The 26922-nt window shown below is 47.5% G+C and overlaps 2 protein-coding genes across 2 annotated transcripts in view; one reads left to right on the forward strand and one right to left on the reverse strand.

Moving 5' to 3' along the window:
• Nucleotides 1–7074: 7074 nt before the first annotated feature.
• DRD3 (dopamine receptor D3) lies at nt 7075–26371 on the reverse strand. Its single transcript, XM_039491012.1, has 7 exons — nt 26169–26371; nt 21708–22007; nt 12311–12423; nt 10899–11041; nt 9958–10148; nt 8582–8921; nt 7075–7271 (listed from the first exon to the last, which is right to left on the reverse strand). The coding sequence occupies exons 2-7, from the start codon at nt 21987–21989 to the stop codon at nt 7075–7077; spliced, it is 1266 nt and encodes a 421-aa protein (XP_039346946.1). The 5' UTR covers nt 21990–22007; nt 26169–26371.
• The window catches only part of TIGIT (T cell immunoreceptor with Ig and ITIM domains), a 52070-nt gene continuing 40224 nt past the window's right edge, over nt 15077–26922 (forward strand). Inside the window, exons 1-2 of the mRNA XM_039491028.1 lie at nt 15077–15210; nt 15882–16031. Coding sequence (XP_039346962.1) covers nt 15950–16031 — 82 coding nt within the window. The 5' untranslated portion in view covers nt 15077–15210; nt 15882–15949. The remainder of the gene's footprint in view (nt 15211–15881; nt 16032–26922) is intronic.

Below are 26922 nucleotides of genomic sequence, written 5' to 3' on the forward strand. Positions count from 1 at the left end.
GGATTCCGGGGGCCCGGGGTCTTCGGCGGCGGGGGGGCCCTTCCGTTCCGGGACCCGCCGCCAAAGTGCCCCGAAGACCCGCGGCGGGAGCCCCCCGCCGCCGAATTACCGCCGAAGCGGGACCCGCCGCCGAAGCGCAGCCCGGTCTTCGGTGGTAATTCGGTGGCGGGGGGGGGGTCCCCGCCGCGGGCCTTCGGGGCACTTTGGCGGCGGTCCCGGAACAGAAGGGGCCCCCCGCCGCCGAAGACCGGGCTGGGCTGCGCTTCGGCGGCGGCAGCGGGTCCGCTCCCCCCCGCCCCCAGCCCCTTACCCCAGCGCGCCGCCGGCACGGCCTGAGCTCCGCCCCGCTCCGAGCCGCGTGGTGAGGGGGCGGGGCTGTGAGCTCCACGCGGAGCGCAGCGCTCAGCCCAGAGCTCCCAGCCCCGCCCCCTCCCCACGCGGCTCTGAGCGGGGCGGGCTCAGGGGCCCCGGTGGAGAGACGCTGCGGCGCTGTCTGAGGACAGCGCTTGATGCGCTAGGGCTCCAGGAGAGGGGCGGAGGCGGGAGCCTCCGCTCTTCTCTTGGGGGCCCCTGCGGAGCCCGGGGCCCGGGGCAAATTGCCCCCTTTGCCCCCCCCTCTGGGCGGCCCTGGCTCACTCCAGTCAGGCCAAAGGGAGCCAGGGGAGAGGAAGTGTATGTGAGGAACTGGGAGCAAGACGCGTGCAAGAAGCTGAGGGTGAGTAGGCATACTGCTGGCGGACTGAGAAGTACAAGTGTTATCAGACATCAGGAGGAAGGTCCAGGGGTGAGGACAAAGAAGGTGTTGGGAGGAGGCCATGGGGAAGTAGCCCAGGGAGCTGTAGCTGTTGTGCAGCTGTACCAGGAGGCACTCTAGACAGCTGCAGTCCACAGGGCCCTGGGCTGGAACCTGGAGTAGAGGGCGGGCCTGGGTTCCCCTCCAAACCTCCCAACTCCTGATCAGACACAGGAGGAATTGACCTGGACTGTGGCCCCTACCAGAGGGGAAGGTCTCTGGGCTGTTTCCTGACCCACAGTGAATCTGTGAGGCAAGCAAATCCGCCAATAAGTGCAGGACCCACCAAGGTAGAGGAGAAACTTTGTCACGCTGGCTAGCAACATACTAGCCACAGTAACACCAGCTTCAGTGCAGGTTGTACAAGCCCACCCAGGACTCTAGGTATTTACTTGTGCAGCCAGTGCATACTTAAGTTCATATTGCCACAACTTCGCTGCTATTGGTACTCATGTTGGCTAGGGGATCATCTACACAAACATTTTGTTCATGGCAAGCTGGGTTGTGAATCTACCTTGCACTAGCCTGCTATGGACAAACCGACTGTGTGGGTCCTGCTGACATGCATTAATAGTTCATTAATATGCTTTGATCTAGTCCCGGCTCATCAGCAGGGTCCCCATGTATAGTTAACCCATGGCAGGCTTGTGTGGGATAGTTGCACCCCAGCTTTCCGCAAATGAAATGTGTGTGTAGATAAGCTCTAGATTAAAGCAGCTGATCGCAGCGGCCCAGGAGCCGGCCAACAGGGCTGCTAACAGGGGAGTTTAAGTGGGAGTTCCCATTGGAGGAGCCAGGTATTTGTGTTTGCATCTGTCTTTGTGGTGCTTGTGTCTCTCTGTCGGGGCAGACTGCTGAGTCCTGATTAGGGGGTGGAGCTAGGCGGAGGAGGGGGCCTATAAAAGCGGCCGCCCAGCCAGGCAGTGGCACAGCTGATCGCAGCGGCCCAGGAGCCGGCCAACAGGGCTGCTAACAGGGGAGTTTAAGTGGGAGTTTACAGGGGGCGGTGGAAGGGGGCGGCGCCGTGCTTCCCGTGTTCCCCAGGTAAGAACGCCGAGCGAGGCCGAGACAGCAGCAGCCATGAGCCAAGCAGCAGAGGATACACTGAGGATGAGAGCATGCAGCAGCTGCGGTATGTACATGGTCCTAGCGGGGGAGCCAGAACAATACTATGTATGCATGAAGTGCCGCCTAATAGAGCTGCTGGAGGAAAAGATCCAGGGTCTAGAGTTGCAGGTAGAAACCCTGGTAGAGCATAGAAGGGGGTTTGAGCAGCTGATGGAGCAATGGCAAGCAGTGACTGAAGGGGAATGCCCAGAGGTTCAGGGGGAAGCAGGGGCTAAGGCCAGTGAGAGGGGACTGCCGGATGAGGAATATGGGCGGTGGAAGCATGTGACCATGAGAAGCAGGCAGGGGAAAAGGAGAGCCAGTGAAGGAGAAATAGAGCTAAGGAACAGGTTTGAAGGTTTGGAGAATGAGGAAGGGGTACAGCAGGTGGTAGCTGACGGTGGGAGGGCAAGGAAAAAGAGAAGAGCGGCTAGTCCGATAGAAAGAGGGGAGGAGTCCATGGAGGCAGCACCAAGTTTGGGCCCAGGGAGGATACAGGATGGCTTAAGGGGAACCACAAGGGATGATAGGAATGGAAGGAGCTTGCAACCAGGGGGGACGGAGGATAGGTTAGAGGACCGCACTGTCCCCAGGCAAAGGCAGGTCTATCTGATTGGGGATTCCATACTGACAAGGTTGGACAGGCCTGTGACCAGGGCCGATCCAGAGAACAGAAGGGTGTGCTGTCTATCGGGCGCTAAAATACGGGATGTGGACCTGCAGTTGAAAAGGATCCTGAGAGGAGCAGGTAAGAACCCTTTGATCATCCTTCATGTAGGAACGAATGACACGGCTAGATTCTCGCTAGAGAGAATCAAGGGAGACTATGCCAGGTTGGGTAAGACGCTCAAGGAAATTGAGGCTCAGGTGATCTTCAGTGGGATTCTACCTGTCCCTAGGGAAGGGCGCCAAAGGGGTGACAGGATTGTGGCGATAAATAGTTGGCTGAGGGAGTGGTGTTACAAGGAGGGCTTTGGGATGTATGGGCACTGGGAGGCTTTTGGGGACAGAGAACTGTTCTCACGGGATGGGCTCCACCTAAGTAGGGAAGGAAGTAGAATTCTAGGAGGGAGGCTGGCTCATCTGATTAAAAGAGCTTTAAACTAGACATTGGGGGGAGACGGTTGGGAGAGGTCCAGGTACTCTCCACGCCAAATTTATATGTTGAGAGTGAGAACAACAGTATAACAACAGATATAGCCAGAGGGGGACGGTTAGGTATAAGGAAGGGGGGGGGGGACGGATACTAGACCGACAGGTCATACTGGTAGTACTGTGTCCCTACCAAGTTGGGTGAAAAGGGTGAGAGGAGCCAAACAGCAAAAATTAGGATGTTTGCTCACCAATGCGAGAAGCTTAGGTAACAAAATGGAGGAACTGGAGCTCCTGGTCCGAGAATTGAAACCGGATATCGTAGGAATAACTGAAACATGGTGGAACGGTAGCCATGACTGGAGTACAGGTATGGAAGGGTATGTGCTGTTTAGGAAAGACCGATGCAAAGGTAAAGGTGGGGGAGTAGCATTGTATGTCAATAATGAGGTGAAATGTAACGAAATAACTAGCAATGCAATGGATAATACGGAGTCTGTTTGGGCAATGGTCACATTGGGGAAGAAAACTACTAGAGCGTCCCCTGGGATAGTGATTGGGGTGTGCTATAGACCACCGGGATCTAGCCTGGAGATGGATAGAGAGCTCTTTAATGTTTTTAAGGAGGTAAATACTAATAGGAACTGTATGATCATGGGAGACTTTAACTTCCCGGATATAGATTGGGAAACAAATGCTAGTAATAATAATAGGGCTCAGCTTTTCCTAGACGTAGATGAATAGATGAATTCCTTCATCAAGTAGTTGCTGAACCGACGAGGGGGGATGCCATTTTAGATCTGATTTTGGTAAGTAACGAGGACCTTGTTGAGGAAATAGTTGTAGGGGACAACCTTGGCTCGAGTGATCATGAGCTAATTCGTTTCAAAATAAATGGGAGGATAATCAATAGTGCATCTGAGACTAAGGTTTACGATTTCAAAAGGGCTAACTTTACTAAATTGAGGCGACTAGTTAGGGAAGTGGATTGGACTAACATATTTAGGGATCTAAAGGCGGATGACGCCTGGGGTTATTTCAGGTTGAAGTTGCAGGAGCTGTCAGAGGCATGTATCCCGAGAAAGGGAAAACGGTTCGTAGGTAGCAGTTTTAGACCGAGCTGGATGAGCAAGCGTTTTAGAGGAATGATTAAGAAAAAACAGAAAGCGTACAAGGAGTGGAAAATGGGAGGGATCAGCAAAGAAACCTACCTTATTGAGGTCAGAGGGTGTAGGGAAGCAGTGAGAAAGGCAAAGAGCCGGGTGGAGATGGACCTAGCGAAGGGGGTTAAAACCAATAGCAAAAGGTTTTTTAGCCATATAAATAGGAAGAAAACCAAGAAGGAAGAAGTGGGACCGCTTAAAACTTTAAACGGAGTGGAGATTAGGGATAATCTTGGCATGGCACAATATCTGAACGAATATTTTGCCTCGGTCTTTAATGAGGATAATGAAAGGCTAAGGAATAGTGATAGAGGGACTGATGGGAATGAAGATATGGGGGTAGACATTACGGTATCTGAGGTGGAAGCCAAACTTGAACAGCTTAACGGAAGTAAATCGGGGGGCCCAGATAATCTTCATCCTAGAATATTAAGGGAATTGGCGAGTGAAATTGCAAGCCCGTTAGTGATGATTTTTAATAAATCTCTAAACTCAGGGGTTGTACCGTTTGACTGGAGATTAGCTAATATAGTTCCTATATTCAAGAAGAGGGGAAAAAAGTGACCCGGGTAACTAGAGGCCTGTTAGTTTAACATCTGTAGTATGCAAAGTCATGGAAAAAATTTTAAAGGAGAGAGTGGTTACGGACCTTGAGGCCGATGGCAACTGGGACAAATTACAGCATGGTTTTACGAAAGGTAGATCGTGCCAAACCAACCTGATCTCCTTCTTTGAGAAAGTAACAGATTTTTAGACAAGGGAAATGCGGTGGATCTAATATATCTTGATTTCAGTAAGGCGTTTGATACGGTACCGCATGAGGAATTACTGGTTAAATTGGAAAAGATGGGGATCGAAATGAAAATCCAGAGGTGGATAAGGAGCTGGTTAAAGGGGAGACTGCAGAGGGTCGTATTGAAGGGTGATCTGTCGGGTTGGAGGGGGGTTACCAGTGGAGTTCCTCAAGGTTCGGTTTTGGGTCCGATTTTATTCAATCTATTTATCGCTGACCTCGGAACCAAAAGTAGGAGTGGGCTGATAAAGTTTGCGGATGACACAAAGTTGGGAGGTATTGCCAATTCGGAAAAGGATCGGGATATCCTCCAGGGAGATTTGGATGACCTTGTAAACTAGAGTATTAGTAACAGGATGAAATACAATAGTGAGAAGTGTAAGGTTATGCATTTAGGGATGACTAACAAGAATTTTAGTTATAAGCTGGGGATGCACCAGTTGGAAGTAACGGAGGAGGAGAAGGACCTAGGAGTCCTGGTTGATTGTAGGATGACTATGAGTAGGCAATGTGATGTGGCCGCTAAAAAAGCTAATGCGGTCTTGGGATGCATTAGGCGAGGTATTTCTAGTAGAGATAAGGAGGTGCTAGTCCCGTTATATAAGGCGTTGGTGAGACCTCATTTGGAGTATTGTGTGCAGTTTTGGTCTCCCATGTTTAAGAAGGATGAATTCAAACTGGAATGGGTACAAAGAAGGGCCACTAGAATGATCCGAGGAATGGAAAGCCTGTCGTATGAAAGGAGACTTGAGGAGCTCGGTTTGTTTTCCTTAACCAAAAGAAGGATAAGAGGAGATATGATTGCACTCTTTAAATATATCAGAGGGATAAATACCAGGGAAGGAGAGGAATTATTTCAGCTCAGTGCTAATGTGGACAAGAGGACAAATGGATATAAATTGTCAGTCAGGAAATTTAGGCTTGAAATTAGATGAAGGTTTCTAACCATCAGAGGACTGCAATACTGGAACAGCCTACCGAGGGAAACAGTGGGGGCGAAGGACCTCCATGACTTTAAAATTAAGCTAGATAAGTTTATGGAGGGGATGGTATGATAGGATAACGGGTTTAGTCAATAGGTCAATAACGTGCCACAATGGTAATTAGTACAAAGGGTCAATGATAGGATATTGTTAGCCTTTTTCCAGAGGGTCTGGCTGGAGAGTCTTGCCCGCATGCTCGGGGTTCAGCTGATCGCCATATTTGGGGTCGGGAAGGAATTTTCCTCCAGGGTAGATTGGCAGTGGCCCTGGAGGTTTTTCGCCTTCCTCCGAAGCATGGGGCAGGAGTCGCTTGCTGGTGGATTATCTGCTACTAGAAGTCTTTAAATCATGATTTGGAGCATTCAACAGCAGAGTCAAGGGAGAGAATTATTTCAGGAGTGGGTGGATCGGCTTATGTGGCCTGCATCTTGCAGGAGGTCAGACTAGATGATCATAATGGTCCCTTCTGATCTTGAATTCTATGATTCTATGATTCTAGTTTGGGTATGTTTACACGTGCTGGAATCACACTTCCCATCACAGTGTAGACAGACCCTAAAGGCTCCCATGTGGCTGCTATATTCCTAAAGGCTAGAGATGCCTGAGAACTCTTAATGAGGCTACATGGCTGCGATTAATGTTCCGGTGTGTGCTCGTGTTTGAATTAGAGAGCCACTGAGGTGTGTGCTGCTTCTTTGGCTCTCCACCTCCCCAGAACCTTTAGCTTGCTTTTGCGGAAACCTTAAGCATTTAAGGGAATCCAAGTGGGAGCTTTGTGATTCAGTGAATGAAGCCAGCCAAACTTGGCCCGCTCCCATTTGTTTTGCACTGGGCAGTGTATGTGCTCTGCACTCCAGAGACCAGAGCGCCTGACCTGCTGAAGTGTGTGGGGTCAGGCTGCTCTCTAGTAGCTACAGCTTGCAGGGGATAGAAACCCTGATACAGCAACAGCCAGTGGAGATTCTTCTTTAGCTGAAGCGTTTGGGACTTGTGGGACAGAAGATCCCAAGCTTTCTCTCCGTTGATTGCTGAGAGCGTCTATCCATGTGGCCTCTCACTATGGCACTGTCTCAGTAGGCTCCTGCCTGCCACACCCTCCTGGGTTTACTATTAAATCAAGCCTTTGTCCTTCCACGCCCGCTGTCAGCAGCACAAGATCTTGAGGAAAGCTTTGCGGAACTCAGTGTTAAAGGTCGTGTAGATGATGGGGTTGAGAGCGCTGTTTACATAACCAAGCCAGGTGGTGGCACTGTAGAGCTCCGGGGTTATGTGACAAGCCTGGCAGTGGGTATTCAGGATGTGGGTCATGAAGAATGGCAGCCAGCAGACTACGAATGTCCCTAGGGTTTAAAGGAGAGATGAGAGAACATATTGATTTTGGATTAATGCTGTTGCTCAGGGCTAAACTCTGCCCTCACTTATATCCATGCCAGACTGGCTTCTTCTGCCAGATGTGTGCCTGGGCAAGTCACTTCACCTCTCCATGTCTCATTTTCCCCTTTTGTAAAGTGAGGTTCACAACACCCACCACAGTTATGTTCCCTGCATGCACATGTTCACCAACTCAGGCTGGTTCCTGCTCTTTAAGACAGATGTAACTCACTAAACTACAGAAACCAATAGAGAGGCGTGGTCTTATTTACAGAGAGAGAGGCAGGAACCACAGCCAATGGGAGCTGCAAGGGAGGTGCCTGCAGGTGGGGGCAGCGCGTGGAGACCCTCTGGCCTCCCTGCCTAGTAACCACTGCCAGAGGAGATACGCCAGTCGCTTTCAGAAGCCACCCGAGATAAGCGCTGCCTGGCCGGAGCCTGCACCCCGATCCCCGTCCCCAGCCCTGAGCCCCCTCCCACACCCAAACTCCCTCCCACAGCCCGCACCTCACCCTTCCTGCACCACCTCCTGCATCGCTGCACCCCCTCCTGCACCCAACCCCCCTGCCCCAGCCTGGTGAAAATGAGTGAGGGTGGGGGAGAACAAGTTACCGGGGAGGGGGGAGATGGAGTGAGCAGGGTGTGGGGCCTGGAAGAAGGGGCAGGGCCGTGGCCTCGGGAAAGGGGCGGGGCAGGGAAAGGGTGTTTGGGTTTGTGTGATTAGACTGTTGGCAACCCTACCCAGTACTCCAGCTCTCTGAAAAGAGTAAGGGACATCAACCAGAGAGTGTCTGCCGTCAACTCAGCACGGTGTAGACACTGCAGTAAGTTAACCTAAGTTATGTCGACTTCAGCTACGTTATTCACATAGCTGGAGTAGCGTAACTTAGGTCGCTTACCCCGAGTGAAGACAAGCCCGAAGGGACTTTTCTTATTGACCTACACCTGGGGTGGTGGTGGTCAAAAATAAGTGATAGATCAAAACATTCACTGTCCAGAGAGGCACCCAAAAGTTGAGATGATTATCAGAAATTTTAAGTCTCTCTTCCTTGTCCCTTAATGTTTCCTTCTGCGGAAGAAGAGATCTTTCTGAATTCAGTGGCACTGTAACAATTCACACCAGCTGGGGCCCTGAGTTACAAAAGTCCTTTATTACTTTATGCTGGTAATTTGCATTTCAATTGCAGCTTCCATGTGGAGATCTCAAAGCACTTTCCAAACACTTAGCCTCACAGAACCCTGCCCTGTGAGATGGTTAAGCAGAATGTTTCTCACTTACCCAGAACGATAGCCAGCATCTGTGTGGCCTTCCTCTCTCTCAGCTGTACTGTCCGGGGCTGCTGGTGCACTAGCTTCAAAGAGGTCAAGATTTTGCCATTGCTGAGTGTATGCACCTCCAAGCCCTGTTCTCTGCGTCTCCTCTTCTCTTTTAGCTCATTTCCATTGGTCCCGGCCTTGGGGAAGGAGGCTTGGTGGCAGAAGCTGCAGTACTGCTGCAGGTCAGAGGGGGTCAGCAGCTTCTTTTCAGGGGAGGGCTCTTGGATTGGGGATTTTAGCTGCAGATGGGATGAGAGGGGGTCTTGGTGCCCATGGTGCAGAGTTTTCCTCTCTTTGTGCTCCTGAAATGGAGGAACCCACAGAGATGTCAGGAGCTATGGGTGAACAATGCAGTTTGCCAGGCCATGTGTAAAGCAGGACTCAGGGGAGCTCTTGTTCCCTTTTGGCAGCAAGGAGTAGGCCTGAATCAATGCCCAGGATGCAAATTCACCCAAACTTTGGGGAGGTTCCAGATCCATTCTTGGAGCTGGAGCTGAACTTTGCACCTGACCCCTATCTCACAGTGGGATGACCTAGAACCCTGCATCTGTACTTTGCACCAAGGCCCAGATCCTCAAAGGTGATCAGGCTCCTAACTTGTACTAATATTAGTGGAAGTTAGGAGCCTAAATTAGGACCTGTGCCCTAGCTCTATCTTTAATTGGATGAACAAGAGCCCTGGATATGAACCCTCCACTTCCCAGCCACCTGACTTCAGAGTATATTTGTGCTTAGTGGTCTTCCCTGCCTCCCCTTATGCATATTTTCCAGTGTAGCATTATTGTGAGGAATCTTCACACGTTAATGCAATATTGTGGAGCCACATATGGAGCAGAGCATGCAGAATTCTGTAGCTGTTTGACCCTTTGAGTCTGCTAGGTGAGGAGAGCCGGAGGTTCTGATAATTAAAATATCCATACAAATGAAAGGAAAAAAAAGCGAGAATGCTGCAGGGTCATTCTGTCACAGCTCTGAGGAAACACTTATTTAGGCCTTGCCCTTCTCTGCTGTGATGGTCTTAGAGAGTGGAGATATGGATATAAGCTCCAGAACAGTATCCCCTTGTTTGAGGACTGGGCAAGGCTTTGGTTGGAGCCCCTATTCCAGGGGTGTTTCTGCTGAGCAACAGGAGGTATTTTTCTTCCTTCATGCCTAGCACTGAATGCCTTGACTCCCAACCCCTCCCAGATTGGGCAGCAAGAGTCAAACCCAGGTTTCCTATGTCGTGATGGAAAGCACTAAGCAATAGGCTCCCCAGGCTCAGTGTAAAAGATGGGGGTGGAGGCAGAGAATGCTCTGACATCTGGTGAGTTCAGACTGCTTTCATTTGGGTCTTACTTTCTGTGTGTAACAGGCTTTGATGCTATGGCTGCCCTGCCTGGAGAGGCTTCGTTTCCTCTGTCTCTGCCTCAGCACAAAATAAATCCGGACATAAAGCAGCAAGGTGACCATGAAGGGAAGGTAGAAGGATACCACCGAGGAATAGATGACAAAATCAGGGTTGGATATGGAACAGACACTAGGGTCTCCTGGAGAGAGAGAGAGAGAGAGAGAGCGGGGAGTGGTTAGGCTGCTATGGACTTCAGGAACTACAAGGATGTTTTGGTGCACATCAAGGTGAACCAAAGTGTGGCTCATGGGCCAAATGTGGCCTGTGTTTAATGCAGCCTAGGGACTGTGTCACAGAGGTGCAGCTCCAGAGATATAGGTCAGCATGCCAAGTTACATCTCGGCCTGTCTGTCTGTCTGTGTGAGTGCCTCCACTTTCTGGGTAAAGTCTAGGCTGAGCTAATCAAGCACAGACCAATGCACTAGAATGGCAGCAAGTGCCACAGTCCAATGTCAGACTGGAGAGTGCTCTAAAATATAGGGCCTCTTTGTGAATTGAACCCCTTCCCCTCTTTAGATGAAGGATTTGTAGTTCTCAGCAGCCGCCTCTGATGGTCAGACTTTGTAGGCCCCGTTTGGCCTTTGGGCCAACTTTGGGGACCCCCATGCAGGGGCGGCTCTACGAATTCGGCCGCCCCAAGCAGGGCAGCACGCCGCAGGGGGCGTGCTGCCGGGCGCCGGTCCCGCGCCTCCGCAGGACCTCTTGCAGCTGGTCCGCGGCTCTGATGGAGCTTCCGCAGGCATGACTGTGGAAGGTCCGCCGGACCCGCCTGCCGCCCTCCCGGGAAAATGCCGCCCCACGCGCGCGCTTGGCGCGCTGGGGTCTAGAGCCGGCCCTGCCCCCATGTCTAATCCTGCTCAGGCACTCCTGCTCTGGAAATTGCTGTTACCTGTGGTATTGAAGCCAAACAGGAGGGGGCAGGATACAGCAAACGCCAACATCCAGACCATCACGATCATAATGGAAACCCTCCTGCAGGAGCTCTTCCCTGTGCCATACTGATACTGAACTGGCATCACCACTGCTGTGTACCTGCAAAGGAAGCAGCCCCAAAGAGAGGGGGAGGGGGAAGAAAGGCGTGGAAAGGAGACCATGATCAAACCAAAGAGAGAGAGAGAGAGAGAGGCCCAGGTTTGACAGGGAGGAGTGAAGGGAGCATGAGAATGGGAGACAGGGAATATGGTAGTGAAAGTAGTGGATATAAGAGAGAGGGAGAGAACCAGGAAATTGAATAATCAGAGCAAGGATTTGCAATGGTGGCAAGCAGGGTGGGAAAGGGAGCAAGAGGAACAACAGAGAAGCAGACGGTCACTTATCATCATCCCTATGGTTAAGATTTTGATGAACAGCTGATATTGCCCCAGTGGTGAGGCAGAAGGCTAGAATGGAGGCTACCAGCTCTGGATGCTGTGAGGTCTGGGGAAGATGACAGATAAGGCTGGAAACTCGGGGAATGAGCCAATTCATTGATCCTGTCGTTGAAATCGGTGGAAAGGCTCCCACTAACTTCAGTGGGCTTTGGACCAGGCCCTCTGCAAGGTTTGCGTTGCACAGTTTCCTCTGAATCATGGCAGAAGGAGAATGGCAGGATGTGGTTTTTTCCCCCCCAGTCTCCCAACCCCCAGGGACTTCAGCCCCCTAAAGCTGTGCCTTCTGAGGTCTGTGCTGAGTTTTGTGGCCATCCCTATCACCACCACCCACAGACATTCACTGGAAATTGATTTAAATACTAATCCCTTCAGTCCCACAATGTTACCAGTCATCTGCTCCACTTCAGGGTGTGTTAAAACTACGGCAAGGCTGGAGAGCACACCCAGATAGTTCTTCTCTCTCTTTTAAACAGTGTTTATTAAAACCTCACAGGCAAGACTTGCAAAGGGCAAATGGGAGTTAGATGCCTAATTCCCTTTTGTACTTTTGAAAATCTTCCCCTCTATTATTGAGACATGGAAAACCACCCCATGAACACTTTCCTTGTATGATGTGCTGCTTTTCCCCACCGTCTGTTTCCCTGCCTTTTTATAGCATAAGGTCTTTCCATCAGGGACTGTGCCATCTTCCATATTTGTACAGCAACTAGCACATGGGAGGCACGACTGTAGCAACAACAATACTCATCATGATGATGGTGGCTGGAGACTTTCAAGAAAGACTGGGTTCTCACAGATATCTGCTTTACCTTTGGCATTTAGACAAGGTATTTGTACCTAGCCATTGTGCAAGCAGGCGCAGCCTGCTGTCCCTTCCATCCCCAGTCCCAAGACCTACTCCTAGCTTCATGCGAATCTCCTTGGCTCCTACCTGTCAATGCTGATAGCACAGAGGTTTAAAATGCTGGCTGTGCACATCATCACATCCATAGTGACAAAGATGTCGCAGCAGACACGGCTGAAATTCCAGACTCCTCCAGTCACCTGAACATCAATTTCAAAATATTAGCCTTGCTTCATACTGGATACCAATGCATTGCACTTCTATTGGTCCTTCCATCTGAGGCTATCAAAAGGACTGTATGAACATTAATGATGCATTATTATGCCCTTTTTTACAGAGGGGGGGGGGGGAACTGAGGCATGTAGTGTTTAAGCAATTTGCCCAGAGTCTCTCAGTAGTAGCTCAAGAATAGAACCCAGGAGTCCTGATTCCCATTCCACTGCTTTGTGTGTGCTGCAAGGGGATGAAGGTGAGAAAATTAGGAGAAAACTGCTCCTACCCCAGTGTTTTAGCATGAAGACTGCCACAGAAATTGAATGACAATTAATGGAATACACAGTTCCTCTGTTTAAGAAAAATCACAGACAAAACAAACCAAAAATGTGCAGCTAAGAATGTTTCCCAGCTTGGCTTCTGGAATTATTCCAGAGCCAATGAACTGGGAAAGTGACTCTGTTGCCCAGGGATTTTGCATAGTCACTTGACACACAGATCCTTCTCCAGGATTTTGTCTGAAATCTTATTTTACTTGTTCTAAAGGTGGGCCTGAGCTGCCAACTGTGAATATTAGATCTGGATCCAAACTTTCCCAAAATTCAGTGTCATGAAATTTGGGGGTTTGGTTTGTGCCCATTTGTAGTTTCCTTTCATTTACATTTAAAATATAATGTAAAATATATGGAATAATGTCATGGAGGTGGCTAGTGACAGATTAGTTACATGCTCAGCCCAACTGTCAGATTTTAGTGAGGACTTTTAAATTCTGCATACGCTCAGATCAACACTTTGGCATGTAAATGCCCATGTTACCTAGCTAAGCACCAGTGCGGAGGCCCAATTGCAGGACTGTAATGTCCTCATTAAGTGCTAGTGTTGGGAAGTTGAATCTTCAGGAGATGCTTTGGGAATTCTGAACACACCAAGGTCAGATGTGAACACCTCCTAGATTATTAGTTACTGAAGAACAGGCCATAGCTCCTTGGACCGTTCATTTCCCCTAGATTTCTAATGAAGACTCATGTTGCTGACTCACCTCTCACACTGATGCCAGACTCAAATTCCACTGGCTAGGTTGTAAAGCACCAAGGATCATTAAGCTGTTCAGAGCACTTGATGAACTGTCCATTACAGGACCTCTAATAAATTTGTTGCTAGTGCTGGTGAAAAGTATTCGAGCGACAGCCACGGAGACAGAAGGCGTGTTTTTAATCCACAGAAAATCAAGGGCAGCAGAAAGGAAGGCTGCCCCCAACCTTTCCACCCCACAGAAATAGTGGAAGAAAAAGCTGCTTCGAATGAGGGAATTTGCCCAAATGTTTACTCAGGATCACAGTTCATGGTTTCGATAGGCTCCTCACCTGCTTCAATGCAGTGGCAGCAGCAATGACCAAGAGCACTTGGTCAGGCTGTTGCGACCTTTCCTTTCAGATGTGGGTCTCACCACAGTGACCCCTGCCTTTGTTCCCTCCAGACGGGATCTTTGCAATGTGCTGTACACCTGAAAACCATTTGGACACGTCAGCTAAGTGCAGAATGTGGCCGCCAGCTTGTTGAATTGGGGCTTCTCGTAGAGACCGTATTACCCATGTGCTCTGTGATCTGCACTGGCTCCCAGTTCATTTCTGGGGGCAATTTGATGTGTTGGCTTTAAGCACTTAATCCCTAAATGGGATGGGTGCAGGTTATTGCAGCAGCTGGCTGCCTTCCTGGGTGATACCACGGCAGCTGTGATCAGCAGAGGGTTTGGGGTGCAGGAGGGGGCTCCAGGCTGGGGCAGAGGTTGGGGCAGTGGGTGAGAGGGCTTTGGCTGGAAGTGTGGACTCTGGGGTGGGGCTGGGGATGAGGCGTTTGGGGTGTAGGAAGGGGCTCAGGGCTGAGGTAGGATGTTGGGGGTGTGTGGCGTGCCGGCTCCCAGTTTGGGTGCAGGAGGGGACTCCGGCTTGGGGCAGGGGGTTGGGATGCAGGACAAGGTTTGGGATGTGGGGTTCTGGCAGTGCTTACCGCCGCTCCCAGAAGCAGCTGCCAAGTGCCTGAAGCCCCTAGGCTCAGGGCAGCCAGGGCAGTTCCGTGTGCTTCCCTCACACTCTCAGGTGCCACCCCCACATCTCCCATTGGTCGCAGTTCCTGGCCAATGGGAGCTGGCAGTAGGTGCAGGGGCAGCACGCGGAGCATCCCTGGCTGCCATGTGTCTAGGGGCTTCAGGGACCTAGTGGCCTCTTCTGGAAGTCACGTAGAGCTAGGGTAAGCAGGGAGCCTGCCTTAGCCCCGGGCCCCCACTGTGCTGCTGACCGGAGCCACCAGGGTCCATTGTTCACTGGGTGTTCCAGTCGAAAACCGGACTCCTGGCAACCCTAACGAGTACCGGTCTCCTAGCACTAGCCTCCCTGTTCTGGATATCAGGCTCAGAGGGGCAGGATCTCTCTCTCATACACTCTTTTTCTTTCTCTCTCTCCCCTCCTGCCCCCAGTCTGCTAATTAATCTGGTCTCCTGATTGGTTGAAGACTCCTGCATGCACTTTCTTAACACCTGTAGCAGGGCTGGGTCTCTGGCTGCTCAGTACAGGTCCATGCTTGTAGCTGTGTTTCTGGTCTTGATCGTGCCTACTCCTTGCTCTTTGTAGTTGGTTCCTGCTCCTGCCCTGGCTGCTGCTCTAGTTCTGACTCTTGCCCTCTGCTTCCCGGCTCTGGCTTGTTCCCTGGACTTGGTAACTTGGCTCCTCATTTGGGTTCTGGTCACTAGGCCTGATCACCCCAGTCCTGGTCATTAGGTAAGGCTGCCCACAGCATGCTTCTTAACACATATGCCTCTCTCCATGCTGGCAAAGGGAGGGGAACTTTCAAAAAATAAAACCAAATTCATTTTTTTAAATGAAAATGTTACCTCTGGGAGCATGTTATATCTGTAACAAACACCTCTGTTTCCCAGCTATTGGGATGGCATGAGGTCTTGCTCCCAGCTCCTGCTGCCATAGTGATATGTGTAGGAGGAGAGAAACCAGAAAGAAGCCTCCCTTCTATCAACTAAGTATAATCAAAGGTGCAGAGTGAGTTAATGCCAGGGGCTGATTTTATCCTCCAGAGGGAAAACCTGTGGGGAGGAGTAAGGAGGAATCCAAATTCGTATTTCAGGAGGTTGGATTTGCCCTTCTTTTGCAGAAGAACTGGGGGTTCACCTTCCAAACTCTGCAGATTTCCTGGGATCCAAGTGGATCCTGGATATCAACCAGACATTTGCACTGGCTCCTTGCCCAACCTACCCCAGTTTCCTGAGAGCATGGCTTCAAGGACTCCTCAATAGACAGCTGCTTCCCCCTAAGAGGATGCATCACAGCAGAGAGGCTCTGCGGGAAAACTAATGCAGTATGTGAGTGTAATAATTTTCCTCCTCATTTCCTGTGGGGTAAGTGTGGAATGATGTGCTTCCCCCTCTTATCCCCAGTCTGCATCCAGCCTTCCTGGACCTACAGAAAGTGATGCACGACATCTGGAGCAAAGGATGATGGTGTCATGAAAGTGGCTTCCTACCACACCATGGGCAATCAAAGGTGTACAATTCCTCACCTCAGGAACACTCATGCAAGGTCAGTCAGTAAGTGGCACTGTTATTAATCTCAGCTTCTAAGGCAACAGGCAGAGTGGAAAGTGCGGAAAGCAAACGAGGAGGCAATTCTCTGAAATGAGACCACGCTGCTGCTTACTGATGTTTTTAATTACTGAAAACTATGTGCTTGAATGAATGAAGCATTCAGCATCTGTTCAGCTCCCCTTTATGGTCCTATTGCCCAGTATTTGAAATGCTCGTTGTTATTCATTAGTTACTGTTTGTTTCATGCCAGCATTTACAGAGCTGTGTAGGCAGGTTAGAAGCAGAGCTGTGCAAAATATGGTGATGTATTGTGCTATCTGGTGCTTTTCTTGAAAGCTAAGATTCTCACCTAATCATGTGTCTCCTGGAGACACATGGTTAGGTGAGAATCTTACTTTTTTTTCTTTTTAATGAAAGCTAGGTTTCTAGCCCTCATGGCTATGGAGAAAAGCTTGAAAACCTGAACCATAAAGGCTATGACTCTAGAAAACAAAGACCCTACAAGTTATTTTTATAAATCTAAATTTGTAAGCCCATGTCATGATAGTTTGAGACCAAAGTCATCATTTTTTGAATGTGTGAAATTGACAATACTAAAAACATTTGCAACAGAATCACAAAAAGGAGATCTGGCTTCATAGTTTGATGCAAACACAAAACTCATAAGTTCGTCATAAGTTCTGTGGAGGTTCAAGAACCTTTCACCAGAAGTTGGAGTCAGGGATTTGCATCAAAGCCAGGTGCACCTGACACAACTCGTTTATGTCAAATGTGGTAGCTTCCAAAGTTCTGGGCTCATTAGCACATAAAACTCTGGGAATATGAACCACTGGAAGTGAAACTGAAGAAAATCTTGGCAGAAAATGCTCTGAAGTGAAACCTCTCAGGGTTACACATTCAGACTAGACTGACTACATACTGAGTCTTAGCATATAGAAAAGGGATGTTTGTTAGATCAAAATGATGGGTTGAAATCTGTTCTCATTTGCCCCAATCAGCACTTCTAAATGTGGAGTAACTCCATTGAAGTCAGTGGAATTACTTAATATTTGTCCAGGGATAGCTGAGATCAGAATTTGACGTAGATTATTACAACTGAATTTTTTATAGACCTTTTTGCTATTTTTGATATTTCTTTTCTTCATCTATTCCACTTAGCTTTGTTAACTAAACTAGGACTTGCCAGTTTGCCTTTCTGGTTCTCATATTCTAGTGGGATACTTATGTGACCTTCCTAGTGCCTTTCATCTGAGGATCTCAAAGCATTTCATAACTATTAATTAAATTAATCCTCACAACCACCCTTGTGAATTAAGTGGGTTTTAACTTGATTCCACACATGGTGAACCTGAGACACAGACAGATGAGGTGACAGGCTTCTGAGATCACAATGAGTGAGTGACATTGCTGGGAATGCAGCAAAGAATCCTGTGGCACCTAATAGACTAACAGACGTTTTGCAGCATGAGCTTTCGTAGGTGAATACCCACTTCGTCGGATGCAAGTAGTGGAAATTTCCAGGGGCAGGTATATATATGCAAGCAAGAAGCAAGCTAGAGATAACGAGGTTAGTTCAGTCAGGGAGGATGTGGCCCTGTTCTAGCAGTTGAGGTGTGAAAACCAAGGGAGGAGAAACTGGTTCTGTAGTTGGGAAGCCATTCACAGTCTTTGTTTAATCCTGAGCTGATGGTGTCAAATTTGCAGATGAACTGAAGCTCAGCAGTTTCTCTTTGAAGTCTGGATAAATGGACACAAATCAGATATTAGGAATGGCAATATACAAAAACCTGTAGGAGAACACTTCAACCTCCCTGGCCACACAATAGCAGATCTTAAGGTGGCCATCCTGCAGCAAAAGAACTTCAGGACCAGACTTGCTTGCATATATATACCTGCCCCTGGAAATTTCCACTACTTGCATCTGACGAAGTGGGTATTCACCCACGAAAGCTCATGCTGCAAAACATCTGTTAGTCTATAAGGTGCCACAGGATTCTTTGCTGCTTTTACAGATCCAGACTAACACGGCTACCCCTCTGATTGGTGGGAATAGAGTCCATGGGTGAAATCCTGGCAAAACTCCTATTGACTTCAGATTTCTTGACTGCTAGTCCTGTGCTTTATCCACAAGACCAACATTATTTTTAGCTTTTCCAACACTGTTGGAAATATTGCCAGTGAAAGGTATTGGATTGACAGCCATGGAGTCTCAAAAAAGGTAGAAATGATAAATGAAAAAAACATTAAAATGTGAATGTCTCAAACACATATTGAATAATGGGATTATAGTCTTCATTCCACTGAGCCCCTTTTAAAAATATACAAAACCAAATATGGACATCTGCAGATTTTAAGTCATATCTGTGCACTGATGCCATACCTAGGAGTCCAGGAGCAATGATGAACCATGTAAAAACATGAGGTTTAGAATCACTTTGATATTAAGGGGCAAACATGCTCCCTTAATTGAAAGCTATTGTTGACTTGACGGTGTACTTTATTGTGCTGCTCGTTGTCAATTAGCATTGTCTCTCTTATTCAAATTTGGCTTCTGCCATCTGGTTTCCATTCAGATTTCAAACTCTGCCAGACACTAGTGATGGCTACCTTCTAGGTCTGATGAATTGTGCTGGGTATCATTAGCCTTCTGATGTTGTAGCCCATGTTGTTATGCATTGGCTTCACAGAGATGTAAGGAAAGAAAGGACTAACTGCTATAGGACTCCACAACAGAGAGGCCACCAGGGGGACAAGCAGTTGTCCACCTTCCTCCTCTGAGATGTCAGACAATTCCATCCACCCCTGTGGAGATGGAATTTGCATCCACTCATGTCAACAGCAGCTCATGATCAATGGTATCAAAGATTTTTTTTTTTTGAAAGGTCCATGGTAGCAGTAGCCTCAGCAAATCATCAATCTCTGTGATGAATAGGTGTTTTTATGCCAAGAAACCTGACTGGTTGGGCTCTAAGAGTTTGAAGCTATAAGATTATGCTATGGTTGGCCTACTAGCACCATCTCAGTGTTTCTCAGAAAGGGATGGTATTGGCTGAATGACATTTGGCAAGGACATTAGGGTCCAGAGTTCATTTCTTGGGCAGGGTCCAGGCCAGATTGTGTGTTTAAAAAAAAAAAAAATTGATAGGCAACCTTCACACAAAGTGCTTTGGGATAGCAAATGACTTGTAAATGTAAAATCTTCAACCGCCTTTGGTCGTACCATACATTATGAGATGGGTGGCAGCAGGCTTCAGATGTGTCTTGGCAAAAATGGACCCTGGAAATAACTATTTTACATGATTTTTTTATATTGGAGTGGATTATTCCGTCTTCCCTGGGAATGGTTGGTCACTGCGCTATTAGACAAAACACAACAGACTCACCATTGTACTAAAGAATGATGCTCACAGGTGAGAGACTGCAGCCAATAGGTGGGATCACCTATTCTACAAACAATGGGGAAAATCCACCTTCTCTACTCTGAGTTTCTCACCTTTGTATTACTAGATGATTAGGAAGTGCTGTGTAATAGTCAGAGTAGTGGGCTGGGAGTCAGGACTCCTGGGTTCTCTTCCTGGCTGTCCTTCTGATTCTCGGTCTTCCTTTGGATAAGGCACTTCACTTCTCTGTTTCAGGGGTGAAAAGGTTTTTGCTGCTACAAAGTGGACCACCTTCCTATTCTTAGGCTGTGGCCTCAAAGCTGCATGGAGATGGAATTTTCACTACAGTGTGCCTCAGTTTCCTGATCCATAAAATGTGGATAATAAGAGGATTGATGAACTCATTAATGCTTACAGAGCACTTTTCATCCTAGGATCTCAAGATACTGTAGATGCAAAGTGTAGTTGGTTTGAAATGAGGATAGTTTTCTAACAGCATTTCTCTTCCACTATTAACATTTCATTCACTCCAGTCTCTCCTTCCTGAGTTTTTATTTTCTTTATTCTTTACCTTTTCTCATTGTGCCCCTCATTTTTTTGCCTCATTTCCATCTTTGTTTGCTTTCTCCTCTTGAAGTCATAGATCTAACACCTTAGTACTAGATATTCCTTACGTTAGCTGTGGGATAGTTCTATATAGATTTTTCTGTATTTTGCTACTGACTTAATTAGGAATGTGATGTGGCATGCAATATGGTATTCTTTCATTTCTGATCCACTAAGATGTCATAAATAATCATCAATGTCACCATTCATACCACCTGTGACTAGAGCAGGTCCTTCATTTCTCTTCAGGGTGATTCTGCAATGGATGTCAGTTGAGGAGAATGACCCAGACAACATAAAGGAAACATTAATGGAATAACAGTCCCCAAAGCCTTTGTAGGTTTAACCAGGCTTAATGACTATAATTGATGCACATTAGCTACAGTTGTTACATATCTCAGTGGGTTCCTCTGAACTTGTGCAAAAATAGCTTTAAAAAGCCTCATGTAATAAACCTTCATTGATTTCCATCAATAAAAATGACCGAGTCAGGAGTGGCCCTACAGTTGGTGTTCTACACTGCTGTGTGGGGAAACTTGAATTTTAGGGTCATATTCTCCATTGCTCTGTACCACCTGTAGTCATTTACACTACACCAGTGCAAAGTCAAAAGGTATAATTTTCTACCCACTTAGCACTGGTGTATTTGACTGCATTGAATGCAGGGCAATGGAGAGTCAGGCTCCCTGTCCTTCTCTCTGCCTGTGCCAACAGGCCTTGGAAATTATTGCCCAGGGCTGGCCTAACACTATCAGTGCTTTGGTACACTTTGTACTCCTGGGGGAATTCTGCAACAAAAATTTAAAAATTCTGCACACAATATTTTTAAATTCTGCATATTTTATTTGTCAAAATAACACTATATAATCACACCAGTTTCAATTATTTTGGTAATTTATTTCAAAATATCTATCGGCAACTATGTCTGTAACAGTACAGACACACAAAAATTCCTCCAGGAGTAGAGAGTAAAGGAAACCCCTACAACAACCCAGTTCCTGTTTCTCTGCCCTCTGCCCCCAGAGCCTACTCTGTATGTGTGCGTGTGTGGGGTGTCAGACACTTGCACCCCCTTCCCCACATATCCCAGCTGCAGTGCTCCCCAGCCCACACAGTTGCACCCCCTCCCCTCCAGAGCCCAGGGATCCAGAGGGAGAAACAGCCTGATGCTGGTCCCGGGGTTGTGTGGAGTTTCCTGCATGCCGCCTCCTTCCTTCAGGGCATGCTGAGAACTGCAGCTGCTGGGAAGCCTCCACTCCCTCCCCCTCTTCCCAGCAGTGTCTTCTACTTGCCAGCTGTGCTCTGCTGGGTCCAGCAGCCCCTAGTGGCAGCCAACAGCTCTGCAGCCTATTTCTGTGGAGGAAAAGAATATTTTTTTGCACAGAATTTCAACTTCTTCGCAAAGTCTGCATTGTGGAGAGGTGCAGAATTCTCCCAGGAATAACTTTTTTTTTTTTTTTAGGAGGCCTGGATTCAACTTCTTTCTCCTGGCCTTCTGCGTCTTAGATCAGCAGAAGGAGACACCAGTCTGGGCAGTAGGCTCAGCTTGTGGAAGTATAGCAATGGGGAATGCTCAACAGTGACACTGCTGGCTGACTCAGGGGTGGCCTTCATGTGCTCTGAATGTGTCTCACTCATGTATAAATGCCACAAGGCACTGTTGCTATTTAAACATGGCCTAAGATGTACTCACCTCCAAGTATACCACCCACGGCATCACCAGTGTGGCCACTAGCAAGTCTGCCATGGCCAGACTCACCACCAGGTAATTTGTTGTGGTTTGCAAGGTGCGTTCTCTTAGCACTGCTAGGCAGACCAGCACATTCCCAAAGACGATGGCCAAAATCAGGGTGCAGTAGCAGAGGGCGTAGTAGGCATGGGAGTGTGTCAGTCCAGGCTCTGTTGAATTCTCTTGCCCATGTGTGACAGAGCTAGTAGTGTTGAAATAGCTGTTGACTCTAGTGAAGAGTGCCATTGGGAGGCAGGCGGAGAGCTGAAAATAGACATAGAGCAACTCTAGTAACCAGTTTCTTCAGCTATGATCTGCATCTTTCATCCAAATTATTGCACCACTCTCTACAGGCCATGAGCCAGATCCTGAAGCCTTTACTTAGGCAGAGTTCTTAAAGCCAAAGTTTTTGCCTGAGTACAAAGAGAATAAAGGATTCAAGACTTTAATCTATGTGTGTATCTAATGCACATTTTCTCTGCCAATGAAATGCAGCCATGTGGAGTTGAGCAGCTGCTTAGTAATGTACAACAACACTGCACAACTGTGTAAGAGTTAGTGGAAAACACCATCCAACTGAGAGAGCAGAGGAAATCCAGGAGGGCAGAATTGTAGTTACCTGAACTAGAATTTGGGCAGAACCCTGAGACTAGCCTCTCTTCTTTTGCAAAAACTGCTATGGACTCCTTAACTGCATGTGATCAGGATTTTGGTTGTATAGTTTGGCCGAACAATGGCACTTCCAATATCAGGAGCACCGTACAGTCATATTTGGCCTTAAGTTCAGTACTAACTCAGAAGGCAAGCTGAGAATTCAGCCCTCAACTCTGTTTCAGGTCTCAGTCTCTGAGCACTGTGTGTTTCTCTTGTTCTGTTGAGTACAGATCATGCCTGCTGTAGTGAGTCACCATTATTGAATTGCCATTACCATTTTCTGCAGTACTTCTTTGCTGAAGAAGGTATCCCATCCAACTACTGATCAGGTCCAATTGTATTTTCGCTTGTAGGCTCATTACTTTTTATTGTGGCACTGATACTGTGCTTTGCCCTTTCTAAATGCAATAGAAGGCGCAATCCTTGTACTAAAGAGCTCAGCTGATAGACTCATCACTCCAGGTAGCAGGGTAGGAGCCAAATTCAAAGGGCTTCAAATTGCTCTCTTAAGGCAGCTGCGATCATCCTCAAGAAACATACTTTTCTCCATTTACTTAGATGACTTATTTTAAGTTTTTTTTCAGATGTATTAAGGCTGCTGTCCCAGTGTCCCATTCTGTGACATTTAACTCATTTGTTTACTTTAATTATTTTGCTAATGCCCCTATCAATGAAGCATCTGGGCACATGTTTATTAAAAGCAGGTATAGAACACTGCACAGGACTGTCCAGGAGGTGGTGCAAATGTTAGGGAAAGCCCCAGTAATACTAACTCTTTCACCTAAAGAAGAGGCTGTGCTAAGGATCTGCACCTCTGATAAGCAAGCTTCATGTCTTAACCTCCCCTGTAATAATTGAGACTTGTGCACATGCTTGACCAGAAACTCTGTCATGAACAATAAGTATAGTGGACAGATGGCCAGATTGCCAGTGGACAGAAATCCACATAATTAAAACCAGCATTATCTCATCAGAGAGGCCAAGGGCTAGATGGCCCATGGAAGCTGAAGTCTTCTCTCTTCCCTAAATGTGGGTCCCCCACGCAGGGGACCAGACCTATTAGCTATGGAGTGTGAAGGAAGCTTAGCCTGCTACTGTCTTTGCCGCATCACCTGTGGGGACGCATAGAGGTGCTCAGATACTTTAGTGTGGGGCCCTGGAATAAGAATCACTATGGAATAGAATCCAGTTTCCAGTGCTGATGAGTCAGCACTTTCCACCAGCAAGAAATTGATATTTTTTAAAAAACAAAGCAATAAAAGTTAATGGAGCTTTTCCACATCTTGCACATGGTTGTGTGTGAGTTTATGCTGGTCCCGATTTAAAGCAGACCAGCTAGAGCTATGCCCAGCCACGATCCATTCTGTGATATCTCTTATGGCAGAGCACTTCTGGTACTATGATTGATATGAGTTCAGCACAGCATTTAATCAGCTTTTATTCTCTTAAGCCAGTGTTTCTCAAACTGGGGTCGCCGCTTGTGTAGGGAAAGCCCCAGGCAGGCCGGGCTGGTTTGTTTACTTGCCCTGTCCGTAGGTCCGTCTGATCACGGCTCCCACTGGCCGTGGTTCACCGCTGCAGGCCAATGGTTGCTGCTGGAAGTGGCGTGGGCCGAGGGACTTACTGGCCACTGCTTCCAGCAGCTCCCATTGGCCTGCAGCGGCGAACCGTGGCCAGTGGGAGCTACGATCCCGGACCTACGGACGGGGCAGGTAAACAAACCGACCCGGCCCGCCAGGGGCTTTCCCTACACAAGCGGCGACCCCAGTTTGAGAAACACTGGCTTAAGCTATGTAATACTAACTCTTTCACCTAAAGAAGAGGCTGTGCTAAGGATCTGCACCTCTGATAAGCAAGCTTCATGTCTTAACTACATGGATGGTGAACAAGCCAAAGGACCAATACAATTTTAATGAAAAGCTAAACAAAACTGTATTGGAAACCTGTTTTTCTCCTAGAGCTAAATTGCTATTCTAGTCTTGCTCCTTCCAGCTTTGCATGGCAATGCTGACTTGCTACCTCTGCTTGATATTTCAGCCCCAGGCCCCAGACAGCTTTGCCAGTGACCCTCAATCCTGTCCTGGAACTCCCCCTGCCCCTGCACTGCCCTGCTATTCCTGGACTTCCCATGCACAGCTCTACCAATGCACCTCAGTCCTGACCTGTAACACTCCTCTGCTATTCTAGTCTTTGGCTCCCCTACTGCTCTGATAGCATACCTCACTCCTGATCTGCAGCTTCCCCTGCTATTCCAGTCCTGCGCCCATCCCCCAGCTCTACTAAATGTGTCTCCATCCTGACCTGTTGCACCGCTTACTATTCCATCCCAGAGTTCATCTTGAGCACAGACTCCCGACTATAAATCATGCCAAATTATGGTATAGTTTGTAGTGCATAATATGGACAAATATCAACTAAGGACTCATTATAGAGGATTAGTCTTTTTCTCCATGCACATTCATACAACTGCTCTGTATGCTAATGGAAGCTCACAGAGTGTGCATGCAAAAAGGACAGCTGTGCTATTTCCTGTAGGAAGATAGCACAGCTGGAGAGTGGACAGACCTCTCATGTCCAAGATCCAAAGCTACAAGAATGTGCAGAGAATTACATCAAATCAATAAAGTCGCAAACAGTCTTACAGAAACAGAACTCCTATGTACACAGGAAATAAGGGCAAGCTGAGAATTCAGCCCTCAATTCTGTTTCAGCTGTTGCAGGTCTCAGCCTCTGAGCGCTGTGTGCTTCTCTCATTCTGTTGAGTACAGATCATGCCTGCTGTAGTGAGAGTCTGGTTAAAGGGACAACTGATCAGAGCAGAGTTGATCCATTGCTAGTTTTGATCCTGTCCATTCTGTTCTCCATTGTGGTCTTTTGGGATACTTCAGTCTGGAGGAGCAGCAACAACTTTGTGAATCTCTTTCCCTATCAGCTCCCCCTTTATTTCCATCTCTCTCCTTGCTCTCAGACCAGGTAGGCATTCCCCATGCACATTCAAGGACAGAAACACCAAGATGACCTGGAAGTGGCAGACTTTAGAAGCAGAGGCTTAAAAATCCATAGCCCATCACAGACACTGGTAATATCAGACTCCATGTGCTGCAGGTGCTGGGGGGTGTGTGTTTAAATCAAATGCACACAGTGGAAGTAAAGCCTAACTGCTGTGAAAATTAGGGCAATAAATAAAGTCAATATCCCACCTCATGCATGTTTTTTAAAATGCCATCAATAAAGACAATGCATAAAATTCCCATGTTGATTAGCATTTCTCTGTTGGAGAATAATCTTTCCTGTATGGAAACCTGTCTCCTTTGAAATATACGGTGCTGTAAAAAGGAAAGTCTTTCTCTGTCAGATTTCTGAGTTGGCTCACTGCATCATTAAAACTAAGGAATTTAAAGTAAAAGAGCCTCAATTACAGGAACCTAGGTGGAAAAAAACATCAACTTACTTCTGACTCCAAGCTTCCTTTTTTCCAGTCCCTTTTTAATGCCTTGTCAGTGTGAAAGAGGTGAGTGAACCTCAGAAAATCCAAGTGAATTTATTTGGGAAAATAAAAATAGGAAGAAAGAAAAGGTCAGTGCCCCCCAAACACTCAGACACAAAGGAGAGGATTTTTTGCAAACAAGATTGTAGGTTGAGAGCAATGTTTTTGGTGCAATAATAATTCATTTTTTCTTTCAGATTGAGTGTATTCTTAGAGCCTCGCAGAAACCGTAAGCCAGATCTTCACAAACACAATTAAGAAACAACAGAGAAATAATGACTTACCCTTACAATTTGATTGTGTTCCTGAAGAATGTTAAGCTGAACACCTAATCCCCTGCAGCTGCTTGGAGCTGACAAGACATGCCCGAGGAAGGCTAACTTTGCCCTTCTTAGGGCACAGAAACGGAGCAAATGAAGGGAAAAACAAATTGCCCGTGTTCAACTCCAATGTGAAGTCTGTGCTGTGAATGTTCTTCAGGTGCCCCCTCACATCTTACTTTGTGCCTTGGAGCTGATTTTGGAGCCATATGTTCCCTTGATGATTATGGGAGGGTCTCTGAGGGCTAACAAGGACCAACTGCTCCAAGTCTTCATCCATGATGCTGACAAGATAAAAGGTGGAAGGTTTGCTCTGTTCTTCTGTCCTCTTTTCCCTTCTCTCTCTTCCCTTCAGTATAGACAGTTTCACAGTTTTTCTGTCACACACATCCAATTCTACATAATCTCAATGGCTCTTTAATTTGATTTTATCATTTCTCTCTATTTCTCTCTTTCACTCACACCCTCCCCTCCCTCCCCCTCTCTCTCTCACTCTCTCTCTGGTATTGCTATAGCAGCTGGTCCATCTTTGTCGTCTTCTCCCCTTTTGTTGGGATGAGTTTTTGCAGTGCAAGTTGAGATGTGAGACAGGATTGGTGATTGCAAACCGTAAATATACAATAAGGCTTTCTAGAGAAAAAAAAAAAAGCAGTTAAAAGGAGAGGGCTTTAATAGACTAAGCCTCAGCTCAGACTGCTTGGAAACATAGGTTAAAATT

This window comes from Mauremys reevesii, linkage group 1 (assembly GCF_016161935.1).
Source record: "Mauremys reevesii isolate NIE-2019 linkage group 1, ASM1616193v1, whole genome shotgun sequence".
Classification (NCBI taxonomy): Eukaryota; Metazoa; Chordata; order Testudines; family Geoemydidae; genus Mauremys; species Mauremys reevesii.

Coding starts and splice junctions, on each gene's coding strand:
- DRD3 (XM_039491012.1), bottom strand. CDS start 21,989: ATGGCACTCTTCACTAGAGTCAACAGCTATTTCAACACTACTAGCTCT. Junction 11,042..12,310: donor TGTGCTATCAGCATTGACAG/GTAGGAGCCAAG, acceptor CTTCCTTTGCAG/GTACACAGCAGTGGTGATGC. Junction 10,149..10,898: donor GTTTGGCTTCAATACCACAG/GTAACAGCAATT, acceptor CTCTCTCTCCAG/GAGACCCTAGTGTCTGTTCC.